The following is a 14,170-nucleotide window of genomic DNA, read 5'->3' on the forward strand; positions in this document are numbered from 1 at the left end:
GGACAGCAATTAAAATCTAGGACTATCTGACTAGATCCAGGCCACTAGGGATGCTTGCCCTATACAACTGTTGTTACTGTAACCTTGGATCAGAGATCACTGTAATATAAAGTGTAATTTACAAAGTTTCCAACCATCCTGTACTCTTTTATATTCACCTCATCATGCATGTGTAGTGTAACTCTGTCAGCTGTAAAATAGTAGCTGGTTTGTTCTGCGTGGCATTTATTGCTATCACATTAGAGAGAATCAATATATATTTATATGTATGGCCCAGGTATTTACAGCTGTGTAAAGAAGTACTCATACAGAAAGGGGGTGACAGTATCACTTTAAATGGGTACTTTGGAAAAAAAAAGTTTTCAAATAAACTAGTATCAAAAAAGTTAAACAGATTTGTAAATTACTTCTACTTAAAAATCTCAAGTCTTCCAGTACTTATCTGCTGCTGTATCTCCTGCAGGAAGTGGTGTATTCTTTCCAGTCTGAAACAGTGCTCTCTGCTGCCACCTCTGTCTGTGACAGGAACTTTCCAGAGCAGGAAAGGTGTTTCATGGGGATTTGCTACTACTCTGGACATTTCCTAACATGAATTTAAAATATAAGTCACTTACAAATCTAACTTTCTTGACAATTTAAAAAAATGTTTTCCTTCGGAGTTCCCCTTTAAAGGGGTAGTGCAGCGTTTAACTTTTATTCACTTAATAACACACATTACACAGTTATACAACTTTGTAATGTGTGTTATTTAAGTGAATGGTCCCCATCCCCGCACAGCATAACTGTGCTCAGCCAATCGCGGATGAGCAGCTGATGATGCGGCAGAGGGGGGCGGAATGAGGGATGGCTGAAGCGGTTTGGCCGGCCTCCCGAAGATGACGTTATCGACACAAGATGGCGGCCCGGGTCGACAGCGAACATGTAAGTATAATGCACCAACACGGGGAAGGGTGCCATTCACTTAAATAACACACATTACAAAGTTGTATAACTTTGTAATGTGTGTTATTTAGTAAATAAAAGTTAAACGCCGCACTACCCTTTTAAGGCACCATATCAAGAATTGGGGCCCAAGTCTCCTGTTAGATTAGAGTCGTGGGTTGCACATAGGTGCCACTGGCTTATCATTTTCAGCTTTCATAAGAGAGAGAGGATAACTTTGTAAATTGGGAAAATCCCTTTAAGGGTGCCTTCACACCTACCGGATTCGCAGTGGATTTCACGCTGGGGATTCGCAGCAAAATCCGCTGTGGATCCAGTGCCATTCATGCCTATGAGAGCACATACTCGCAGCAGGATTGACATCCTGCTGTGAGTATGTGAGCCGCCCCCCGCAACCGAGAGCATACATTACCTGCTCTTCGATGCGGCTGCATGTCAGGCTCCTGGCTCCCATCGGTCCTGGTCAATGGTCCTGGCCAATCAGTGCATGGCAGCGGTCGCGTTGCCGAGTAGGTAATGTATGCTCTTGGAGTCAGGCTGCGGGTCTGTGGGGGGTTAACTCACATACTCACAGCGGGATGTCAATCCCGTTGCGAGTATGTGCTCTCATAGGCATGAATGGCACTGGATCCGCAGCTTGCCATCCTCTGTGAATCCGGTAGGTGTGAAGGCAAAAGTTAGAAATATTTTTCTGTACATAAAAAACATGAAAAACACTTTTTATGCTGTGTGTGGATCAAGTCTGACAGGCAGTAAAATTAAAACAATGTCATTATGGGATGTCATTTTGAATCTCTTTTAGGCTGAAATTAAAAGAAAATAAAACCTTTATGGATTCACTTTATGGCATAACTTGATTCTTATTTCTTTATTGTTTATTTTATTGAATATGAGAGATATTGCCAAAATGTTGTAATTCTTTACTGTACTTTTCCTTTAAAGGTTAAAGTCCTTACAGATCTTTGCCTATTATCTGAAGCCTTCCAGGAGCTTTTTCTCCTAAATAGTGGAAAAAAAATTCCAAGAAGACCACATGAAGGATTCTCACCAGCTGGGAAAGTTGTGGTAAATCAATTTTGTAATATTATGATTCCCCCCCCCCCCCCAGAATAAATTATTTGATTTACTGGTGAACTACTAATTTGAATGATCAAATCAAAGTTAGCAGGATTTTAACTGTACTCTTCAATTATAGGCAAATTTGAAATTCTCATCTTCAAAGACGCTTATCTCCAGTGAAAACTTACAGGTAGGATGTACTTTTTGTTAGTTTGGTTTGTTTTATTATTAACTTACAGCTACAATCAAAGGGCTGCTCTAAAACGATGTGATATAAACATCTGTAAATGAAAAACCATCAAGGCCCTATTACACGAAACGATTATCGGCCAATAATAATAATAGAAGACAACGATAAGCCGATGTGAACGATGTAGGCTGATCATTGTCAGTCCTTGTCTTTCAACATGTTAAAAGACAAATGACCTAGATAGCAGTGATATGCTGCCATCGCTCTATGCAATATTTATTTTTGACTATATACACTGATACACTTAATGGGCTCTGGGGCTTAGTACAAATCCCATAGAAAATACCATATTTTGGTACCAAGGAGTAACCATTAAAAACGGCAAACAGATCTGTAAAACAGAAAAGTTAATGGCATTGGTGTAAAAATTGTGCTTCATACTCATGCCTTTTAGCCCCGTTGTTAATTGCCAATAGGGCTGCCCCTTAAACACATTGTTAAGAAATATATTCAGTGATTCATCATTAAATGGCCACTGTCATTTTAAACAGCTCACTTTCTTCACCAACTGTAGTTCACTGCTTGTTGTTAGAGCAACTCTGTCTCTAGTAACAGCTGGAGTAGGGGGTGTAGCTACTGCTATGAGAGAGGGCTGAGAAAACCTTGGTTGTGTAGCAAATATGAGTATGCGCTGTTGTATGATTGGCCAGAGAAGTAAAAGAAAGGCAATCCAAGTCAGTACTACTAGCAAACACCCCTGCTGTGATCTCACCCGCTGAAATGGTGAGAATGATTAACAGCCATGCACAATTGATGAGATTCTCAGGGGCTCAACAACATCACTGAGAATGTTAAGGTCATATTGTTACCACCCTGAAGGGTTATTCTAACAAAGGTGTGCAGAATTTTAAAAATGTTTGAAATGACAGGCACGCTTTAAGAGCATTTATGAGATTTATTGTATTTTTTTATTGCATAGTAAACATCCCTAATGTGTCATACTAAATACTGAATCTGAATGTTTTGCCGTGACTGTTAGGTCTTGCCAAGTTATAATACACATTGAATCATATAGTTTATATATGTAGGATAGATTATTTTTGTAAATATAAATTTATACATCTTGGCAAGTCATGCATTATCATCATTTTGTTTATTATGGATTATTAACTTCTATCAACTTAATCTGTGTTTCTGCTTGATTTACAGTTTCAGTGTAGTTTGTTTTATTTTTATTAGTGTATTCTTAAAAAAAGCAGCATCTTGGAAAAGAATGTTTTGCCACCTATTTTTTTTTTAAGTAAAGTCTGCTGTCATGACTAGGTATACCCTAGTGGTTTTGTTACTAAAATAAGTCAGATCTCTTCCTTATAGAAACAGCTATCGTTTGATATTTGCTCCCCTAAAGGTGCACTTCTTGTCTCTAAGGCTTATTTAATTGAAGAACCATATCTTGCTACAAAAAAAATCTAGATCACAAAACATAAACCACAAAATATTGTAATGTAGTATACTACTGGTAAAATACCTTATATATTGTTATATATATATTATATATTTATTATTATTTATTTAGTATTTTAAGCATTAATGCTGTGTAGACAACAGTGCTAATCTGGTTATTATATAATTAGTATACAATATGTTGAAATTACAGGCACTAGAAGATATTCTAAACACAAAACCGAGTCCTTGTCTGCTTTCCATGTGTGATAAAGCAACCAAGAATAAGCTGGTACTGGCTAAAACCCATTTCATCCTAAAACTGTCTTCTACGATTAATGCCATGCCTGAAGTAATAAACGAATCTGAAAATTATGTAACTGGGGACAGAACAAAGCAGCCCAGTGAAAACCAGGAACCAACCTTGTCAGGTAATAAAATAAACTCCCTTTTACTTTAAGTGTTGCCAAATATTTACAACTGTCAGTGCTTAATATTGATTGTATTTTTTAATAAGATCAGCCATTGACTTTTATTGATGCCAAATCTCCCCCTTCGTAACTGGCAAACCGGTCATGCCAGGAAAAAAAGTCTAAGTGCCCTCTAGGTCCTAATCAGGCTGGGGTGCATAATCATGCAGGACTTTCATGCATGTGCAGGAAGAGCTCCTATACAGAGATGGGCTGATATCTTGTATGTCAAAGAGTGGCCTGATTATGTAAATATGAATATGCATAGTAGGCGTCACCAAAAGAGGCAGTGGGCGGACCAAGGGGGTGCTCTGTGGGGCTGTGGAATGCCTCCAGTGCTCCCAACTAGCTGATTTGCATATTTATTCTGAATCAAACTACTCCAAAACAGTGGGACCTAGAGGAAAAAAAAAAGACAGGTGCCACAAAGATTAGGTAGGCAACTGCAAGGGGTTTTCACAAACTAGCTGATACGCCCCTTTAATAAGTGATGGTTGTGTGGAGGCTCCTAGTTGCTGCAATCAGTGGGTCACAACCATCAGCCTTGAAGGTCCACTAATAAATCTTTCTACAGTGCCATCAGTTATCAGAGAAGTTGTCTGTTCATTTGTACTGCATATCCTTAGGGCTGCTGAGAGTTGTAGTGTTTGCAGATGTTGTAGTTTGATTTTAATTTCCAATAAATTATCTAAAATTAAATTTGGGGGGGGGGATAGCTCACTATCTCCCTTTATAAATTACTTGAGGGGTGTTGTTTTAAAGATGGGGTCTACTGGAGTGTGTTTCCTATGTTTTGGGACCTTAAGTTTTTTGCAAAGCCAATATAGGTCCTTTATTTCTGGGCCCTGTTTGCAAGTCAACGCACTATGGCTACACATAGAATATTTCTAGAGTCAGGGTAATAAAAATTGAAATACATTTTTCTGTGAATACCTCTGTGTGGCGAGGGAAATTGGATTAAAATTAAAAATTAGATTTTTTTTTAACTTTTACATCTTACCTCTACTTAAAGGGAATCTGTCAGCTCCCAGGCCCTACCTGAGGTGCTGACAGTGTGCTGTAGCTGGCAGTCCCCTAGTGAGCATGGTACCTTTTGGTAATTTATCCGTGCAGTGTATTATGCACAATGTCAGGTCTTCTACTGTAATGAAAGGTGAGTTATCCCTAGACCACAGCTCCAACACATTTGGGGTTAGAGATTCAACTATAGCTGAGTGTTTCTTTCACACATAGACTACAGAGTGCTCCTACAGAGGACTGATCTGCAATCAGAGACACTGGCTGACAGCTGAGTGAGCAGGAGGCCGGGCAGCATTGATTATTCTTGAAGAGGAGGAAGGAGATCAGAGTGGTGAGGTGTACCAGAGTGTGGCACAAACATCTCCTCTTTGACACTTCATTACAGTAGGATTGTGCCTAATCCACTGCATGAACAAACTACCAAATGGTACCATGCTCACAGAGGGAGCTGACAGATTCCCTTTAACTTTTATTCCTGTGAACCACCTAAAGGATTAACAAAGTTAACTAAACCTAAATGCTGTTGTGAATTCTAGCATCTTCTCCCAGTTTCCCTGGACTGGATACAGCTTTTCGTAGCACCCGGGGAGGAGTGGCATGAAGTCGCAGTCAGTTAATAGGCAGCAGACTGATGAGCGGATTGCAAAGATAATGAAGCGATTCACTTCATTATTACTGTAAATTCGCTCATCTTTATTGCTAACCTTCTGAAAAGCATGTTTACTAAAAAGTAAAGGCATGTTTACTAAATCATGGAAACATTAAGTAAATTTGAATTGTTAACTAATTTGTGTGGCATGACTATTTTTCTTACAATCAGAGAATTCCAAATTTACGTATCCAATAATATGAAGTTTAAGCATAAATCTTTCTTACAAGTAGAGAAATCTAAATTTTGAAAAATGCTAATTTAAAAAAAGGAATAAATTGTTCTCAAACAAACATGCATCAACCAAAATGTACCACTAACATAAAGTGCATGAAAAAAAACCACTCTGAATAATTGAGGTTTCAGAATAACTTAGAAATGTTATTGCCACATAAATTGAGACAGGTCTGATTTGAAAAGTGGTAAGAAGTAGAAAAGTGGGGAATTTTGAGTGATAAACCAATGTCTCACAGCTTAGGGCCAGTTTCACACGTACCTCATCGCAGCAGATTTCATGCTGCGAGTTCTGTGGAAAACCCACTGTGCTTCTGTGTACTGTTATGGTCTTTGGCTCTAAATTCTCACAGCTGATTTTCACTCCACTGTGAGAGTGTAGCCACAGCCTACTTAACTCAGCATCTGCTCACGCTCCAGCTTGCTTCTCTGGATCCCGGGTCAATGACGTTCTGCTCAGCCAATAAGTGCAGCCACTGACTAGCTGAGTGGGACAGCAGTGGCCCGGGAGCTGGAGAAGCAAGCTGAAACACAGGCAGGTAATGTATTCACTTGTTAGCACAGCAGATTTAAAGAGGAAGTCCGAGCAAAATATTTGTAAGATATGTTATTGCCCAACAAAAGTTATGAAAATGACTAATAGACACTTATTATGGGAACTGCACCTATACTGCATTTTCCTTGCACTTACTACAGCATGGCGTGTTCAGGTCTCTGTAAAGACATCACATCACATAAACTGCCGACTGCGTCAGTTTATGTGACGTCACCAACTTTACAGAGACCTGAACACACCATGCTGTACTAAGTACAGGGAAAATACACTATAGTTGCATTTCCCATAATAAGTGTCTATTAGTAATTTTCATAACTTTTGTTGGGTAATAACATATCTTACAAATATTTTGCCTGGACTTCCCCTTTAAGTAGACTGTGGCTAACAATACAGAGAATCACAGCGGATTTCGCTCCGGAACACAGCCTTAAAATTTTTACCCTCTCTGATAACAAGAGGCATTGCACAATCATATACTGTACTTACATGATCTAATTTCTTTGGTTACATGTGGCTAAAAGAAAAAAAAATGCTTTCTGTCTGGCTTTCATACTATTGACACCCCTTTCATATAACAAAGATTGCTGTTATAATGTTTGATCATTTGCAGATTTTAGTAACACCTGCTACTTTCTCGATTTGCAGCTTGTCACTCTTGGTGTTGCAATTTTAGTGTAGGGGTGTGTAATACAATCATTTTTAAATGTATTTGAAACTGTCATTACTGTCTACCACTTTAAAGCCACTTCACTAACCCGTTTACTCCAGCAATACCTTTATATACGTTCCTGTTGCCGATGCCCTGTGCAGTAGGAATGAGTATATACGTTCCAGCTGTAAGGGGGTTTTAATGTGTGCGGGACAACTTCAGTGTGATTAGCCCCGCACACAGCAGTGTCCCTGGAGCCGTACATAATGAAAGGCTGTCAAGATCATGCAGCTGCCTGTCATTAAGCCCTTAATCGATGTGATATATAGCGATCACAGCAATTAAGGGAGTCAATGACAGGATAAGTACCTGTCACTGACTGATTGGGACCCCTGCAGCCCCCGCAGTTCCAACCATTATACCTGACAGGTGGGGGTATGGTATGATGCTTACCTCCATCCTGTCGGATCGGCGATCTTCTTATAGAGCCTGCATTCAGGCAGATTGCCGATAATACTAATCAGTGCTATTCAATGGAATAGCATTGAACCATATAAAACGTTTTTTTTTACAAGTAAATATGATACCAATAAAAACCAATATGATTTCAATATTAATGTGATACCAATAAATACTATAGCTCATGGTGCAAAAAAACACCCCAAACAACCATGTAGATGTAAAAATAAAAGTTTATGGCAAAATAAGTAAGGAATCAAAGGATGATTGTGTGTCCCTTATAGATCAGCCACAAGCTATACCCAACTATTTCCCCACCAAAAAGCCATTGAGACAGTTAACGTGGTTATTTGCTTCAGTTTTATTGTGGCATTGTAACAACCTCCCTAATCAAAACAGGATTATCCTATTAGGCTGGGTTCACACGCTGTAACTGTGCGGCTGTATTTTTTATGCGGCTGTAAATGTGCGGGTGAAACTCCGGCCGTGGGAAAAAATAGACATGCGGCTCAAAACATACGGTCATTTACTTGGAAATCTGGTTCAACTAAAAATAACAAATAAAATGTTAAGAAAGTGATGGAAACACCTCTGGATGCATCTGGGAAAGCAGGGAACACAGTTTACATGAATCGCTATTACCGGGGTTTGCGATCCTCTGCACTATAGCCGATGTGTCTCATGGTTAATATATTGAATTAATAAAACACATTTTCTGTCTAATAAAGTCCCTTTTATTGTTCAATAATTAAATGTAAACGATTCCATCATTTTGCAATTAAATATACTGTTAAAATAAATATATATATAAATAAATGTATATTTATATATATATTTATTTTTTGACAGTATATTTAATTGCACAATGATGGATTCGTTAGAATTAAATTATTGACCAACGAAACTGAATTTATTTAAACGAAAATGTGTTTTCTTAATTAAATATTAATTAGTACAGGAAGCTCCATAAGCCGTTAATTCATATGCCGGCAATAGAGCATTCTGTACTAATCATCACTTAACTTTAATGAAAACATCAAATGTTTCTTCTAATTATGTTATGACAATAGCATTATTAGAAGAAACATTTAGAATTATATGTGCGCTCAGCTGATTGGCTGATCTGCTGAGCGCACGTATAATTAGCGGGTCCGCAGCACAGTGACTTCATTGTGCTGCGGACCAGCGAAGAGACAACATCGGGGTGAGTATAGAGCTCTCCCCACCCCCTCCCCGGCACTGCACCCCTCCCAGCAAGGAAGGGGGGGTCACTTAACCCCTTCCTTGCTGGGATGGGTGCAGTCTGACATCAGTCTGGCCCCCAGGGGGTTAAGGGGGATGCAATACATCCTCCCTTAACCCCTTGGGGGCCAGACTGTAAGCAGCGATCTGTAAAGATGCTGCATACTGTAAGGAGCACAACACCGCTCACAATGATGGGTGTTGTGCTCCTGTTTGTGTGTTTTTTGTGTGTTTCTCCCTTTTTGTTTTTCAGATATCGGTATCCTGGGGATTACGTCGGATTCCGTGGACTACGTCGATGACCAGCGTTTTTTTAATGTTTTTTTTAATAAAATGGTCAATGAGGGGTGTGGGGGTGTTTTTATTTGAATAAAAAAATTTGTAAACTTGTGTCTTGTCTTTATTTCTTTACTTTATAGACTTAGTAGTGGAAGCCGTCTAATAGACGGAATCCATTACTAAGTCGGGGCCTAGTGTTAGCCGGTATAAAATGGCTAACACTAACCCCCTATTATTACCCCAGTACCCAATGCCACCAGGGGTACTGGGAAGAGCCGGGTGCCAGTGGTCCCGGAGCGTCAAAATTGGCGCTCCTGGACCGGGCAGCAGCAGGCTGGTAAGATTTAGGCTGGGGAGGGCCTAAACCAATGGCTCTTCCCACCCTGGTGTTACCAGGCTGCTGTCGTTTGGTTTTTAACCCGGCTGGTTATAAAAATAGGGGGGACCCTATGCGGGTTTTTTTAATTATTTATTTATTTAAAAAAAAAAAACCGCATAGGGTCCCCCCTATTTTTAGAACCAGCCGGGTTAAAAACCAAGCGACAGCAGCCTGGTAACACCAGGGTGGGAAGAGCCATTGGTTTAGGCCCTCCCCAGCCTAAATCTTACCAGCCTGCTGCCGCCCGGTCCAGGAGCGCCAATTTTGACGCTCCGGGACCACTGGCACCCGGCTCTTCCCAGTACCCCTGGTGGCATTGGGTACTGGGGTAATAATGGGGGGTTAGTGTTAGCCATTTTATACCGGCTAACACTAGGCCCCGACTTAGTAATGGATTCCTTCTATTAGACGGCTTCCACTACTAAGTCTATAAAGTAAAGAAATAAAGACAAGACACAAGTTTACAAATTTTTTTATTCAAATAAAAACACCCCCACACCCCTCATTGACCATTTTATTAAAAAAAACATTAAAAAAACGCTGGTCATCGACGTAGTCCACGGAATCCGACGTAATCCCCAGGATACCGATATCTGAAAAACAAAAAGGGAGAAACACACAAAAACACACAAACAGGAGCACAACACCCATCATTGTGAGCGGTGTTGTGCTCCTTACAGTATGCAGCATCTTTACAGATCGCTGCTTACAGTCTGGCCCCCAAGGGGTTAAGGGAGGATGTATTGCATCCCCCTTAACCCCCTGGGGGCCAGACTGATGTCAGACTGCACCCATCCCAGCAAGGAAGGGGTTAAGTGACCCCCCTTCCTTGCTGGGAGGGGTGCAGTGCTGGGGAGGGGGTGTGGAGAGCTCTATACTCACCCCGATGTGTCCTCTTCGCTGGTCCGCAGCACAATGAAGTCACTGTGCTGCGGACCCGCTCATTATATGTGCGCTCAGCCGATCAGCCAATCAGCTGAGCGCACATATAATTCTAAATGTTTCTTCTAATAATGTTATTGTCATAACATAATTAGAAGAAACATTTGATGTTTTCATTAAAGTAAAGTGATGATTAGTACAGAATGCTCTATTGCCGGCATATGAATTACCGGCTTATAGAGCTTCCTGTACTAATTAATATTTAATTAAAAAAACACATTTTCGTTGAAATAAATACAGTTTCGTTGGTCAATAATTTATTTCTAACGAATCCATCATTGTGCAATTCAATATACTGTCAAAAAATAAATATATAGATAAATATACATTTATTTATATATCTATTTTTTTTAACAGTATATTTAATTGCAAAATGATGGATTCGTTAGAAATAAATTATTGATCAACGAAAGTGTCTTGATTACAAAGAAAATGTGTTTGATTAATTTAATATATTAACTATTAGAGGCATCGGCATTCGGCATCATTGCCGGCTATTTTTGAAGTACTCCGTACGGACCGCCTGTCAATCCACGGCCGCATATTCAGCCGCAAACAATGGTCTTGTTCATTTTTTACGGGTCCGTTTACGATAGGGCCGTAGATTCATACATAGTGTGCACTGTGCAGCCGCATATCCTATACTTTCCAGCATACACACGAACCATCAAATATACCGCCGCACAATTACAGCCGCACATACAGCCGCACTCTTACAACGTGTGAATCGAGCCTTAAAATGTATGATTCCAGATTATAATATTCTTTTTTCTTTTTTTTTTTGTAGAAGACAATGGATCCAAGGATGAAAATGCAGCTGCAATACAACTTGCATCTAAACAAGATCTTACACTCCCAAAATTAAAGGTTTGCTGCATGTTAAGGATGAGTTTAGCATTTGAGATATGCAGAGTTTATGATATTGTTTGCTAAGGCTCCATGAACACACAGAGTCATTTATAATTCTCAGTAATATTGGTACACGTTGCAGCTCATGGACAACCTCTTTATTTCCATATGGGTTTTCATTATGGAGCTTAAGCCGTATAATGGTATTTATAAGTGGGACACATCACAAGCTGCACAAAGATTTAGGAACAGAGATTTACGAAAAACAGCTTATAACACATTACTTTTCTAAAACATTCCTAGGAAGGGGTTACCTTTTAGTTGTGTAGTACCAAAATGAAAACCATGACGATTGTCTTACCTATTTTCTGTTTGTTTCGTTCTCTATTTAGGGCATCTTATTGAAAAAAGCTCAGGAAAGAGTAAAAGGCATTTTTCATAAGGTAGAGAAGAAATATAAGTATCAGCTTTCAAAATGTACAGCAGTCGACCTGGAAATAGCAATAGAGGCAAATCTTCAACTTTCTGAAATAGCACGGCAAAGGCAGCAAATTGCAGTAGGGTAAGTGTCACACGGGGAGAACAGTCATGAATAGGGAAACAGACTATCATATAATTGGGGGTGGTAAAAGAAAGTTTTGAGTTTGGATAAAACTTGAAGGCTTAAGCTAATTGGACAAACTAAATTAGAGGGTACGTTCACAAAGTTCACAGCAAATTTCCTGTGGAAATTCCACAGAGCCCTTACATGTAAATTTTATTTGCTGTGGATATAATTGCTGATATGTGGATTTAGAAGTGGATTACCTTCCAAAAACCCATAGCTGACCTTTCCTGTCTTAAAGCCTCCAAATAAAAAAACACTGTGAATGTATGACGTAGTATGAGCGGATGATCTTTAGCGCTGCTGAGTTCTGATGCGGGCGCATCAGTGTGTGCCCGCATCAGAACTCCCCACAGCACACAATGGAGCATGCGGCCGGAGCCACAGGGTTTTCTGCGCCCGCCATACACTGAATAGCGGCCGCTGAAAACTGACATGTCAGTTTTCTACAGCACCGCTAGGGATCCCAGCCGGAGTGTATACACTCTAGCCAGGATTCCCTCAGCCTGCAGCAACACGTAAGTACCGAAGAAATCACGGCCGTTGTGACAATGGCCGTGATTTCTGCAGAACTTATGTAGTGTGAACATAACCAAAGGTTGTAAAAATTCAAAAAAACATGTTACTGCCATGATGGAGTAAAGCACTTTATTTTTTGCACTTTACAACGCCTGGATGCTGTTACCTTTTGTATATTTTTACATAACCAAAGGTTGTAATATATACAACATGACCAGTAAATCGTTGCTTATCTTAATAATTGCAGCATTGCTATGTCATTTTCCACACTGAAGATGCTTCAGGAAGCTGAACTATTTGCAGATAAAGCTAAGCATGATAGTAAAGATGGGCAAGTAAGTGCTAGACTTGCTATTACGGTATATATTTTCTTAACTGTATTAAATGATCTATTAAGTATAACACCTCTCTCTCTCTCTCTATATATATATATATCTATATATAATACTTTATATGGTTATTGCTTCTATACTGTTTCCATTCTTTTCCACTATTTCAAATTTTTAGGTGTACTGTATTTATACCCATGTAATATCTATATTTTATTTTTATTGTTTGTCATAGTATCATGGCAAACAATAAAAACCTTACTCATAAAGAATATGTGTTATTATACATGCCCATATATATAATTGTTAATGCATGTTTATATACCTTTGATATTTGACAATATCCAGTTAAATAATTATGTTTGAGAACAAAGGCTTTCTACAAAAATATACCATCTTGACATTTAACAGCAAACGCATTGACTTCCTAAGAACACGGAATCACAAAGCACTCCTCGTTTCCTGTCTATTGTAAAAGATCATAATGTAACTTAATCCAAAGAGCTGCACTTGCTTTGCAAAGTTCATGATCAATGCAATTTCAGTCCTTTATTTGGCACTTATTCCAATTATTAAAGCGGACCTGACATTTTTTTTTTTTTGTTGAAGTAAAAGAAGTGTACAACACTTCTTCCTACCCTGAATCAGGAAATGTAACTCTTATTTAAATGCTTTGATCCAGTGCTGAGGTATCAACTTTAGAAGTTTCATGCAAATTGGGAGATAAGCATGTTACCCTGGGCTGCAAAAGACCTGCAAAGTTCAGAGTCAGCGTTTTTATGCAGGGTGTTAAGAGAGAAGGGTTTCTGCAGCCCAGGGTAAGATTTTGGGGTCTTTATCTCCTTATTTTCTTATATCATGGTGTTGGAACAACAGATTGAAATTAAAATTATAACTCCTGATTCAGGTAAAGAAGCCAAATTGTACAATGCCCTTATTTTAGGCAGCAAAAAGCTGCTGACGGGTCCTCTTCAATCACGTTAACTAGAAAGTATTTAGCTTACGTGTCATCATATTTGTGCCTGTATCTGCTTTTGCTGTTTATTTCAGTGTCATAATACTATGTAAAACACATTATTTGTTAAGGCGTAGTTTATATTTTGCTTTCTGAGCTAGGTGTTTGAATGTATATTACCATAATTTAACTATTCTACTTCATTTTAAGATCAGACAAGAAATTTGTGAAGAAGCAGCTTCCATTCATCCAAATGAATCTGAAGCCAGAGAACGCCTGGGCATAAACACATGGTTAAAATGTCGACTTGCATTTGTTGCCATTCTTACAAGGCAGATATGTGGTATAGCACTTAATGGTATGAACACAGCAGTTATTGTCCTTACAACTAGCATTTCTGC

General features: G+C 39.1%; 1 protein-coding gene across 3 annotated transcripts in view; it reads left to right on the forward strand.

The window, feature by feature from the left end:
• The window catches only part of CFAP54 (cilia and flagella associated protein 54), a 258,255-nt gene that overhangs the window by 175,595 nt on the left and 68,490 nt on the right, over positions 1 to 14,170 (forward strand). For all 3 annotated transcript variants that reach the window (XM_069973813.1, XM_069973829.1, XM_069973821.1), the window contains exons 48-54: positions 1,885 to 2,007; positions 2,138 to 2,191; positions 3,849 to 4,065; positions 11,301 to 11,380; positions 11,755 to 11,924; positions 12,733 to 12,820; positions 13,980 to 14,127. In XM_069973813.1, coding sequence (XP_069829914.1) covers positions 1,885 to 2,007; positions 2,138 to 2,191; positions 3,849 to 4,065; positions 11,301 to 11,380; positions 11,755 to 11,924; positions 12,733 to 12,820; positions 13,980 to 14,127 — 880 coding nt within the window. The remainder of the gene's footprint in view (positions 1 to 1,884; positions 2,008 to 2,137; positions 2,192 to 3,848; positions 4,066 to 11,300; positions 11,381 to 11,754; positions 11,925 to 12,732; positions 12,821 to 13,979; positions 14,128 to 14,170) is intronic.

This window comes from Dendropsophus ebraccatus, chromosome 1 (genome assembly GCF_027789765.1).
Source record: "Dendropsophus ebraccatus isolate aDenEbr1 chromosome 1, aDenEbr1.pat, whole genome shotgun sequence".
NCBI lineage: Eukaryota > Metazoa > Chordata > Amphibia > Anura > Hylidae > Dendropsophus > Dendropsophus ebraccatus.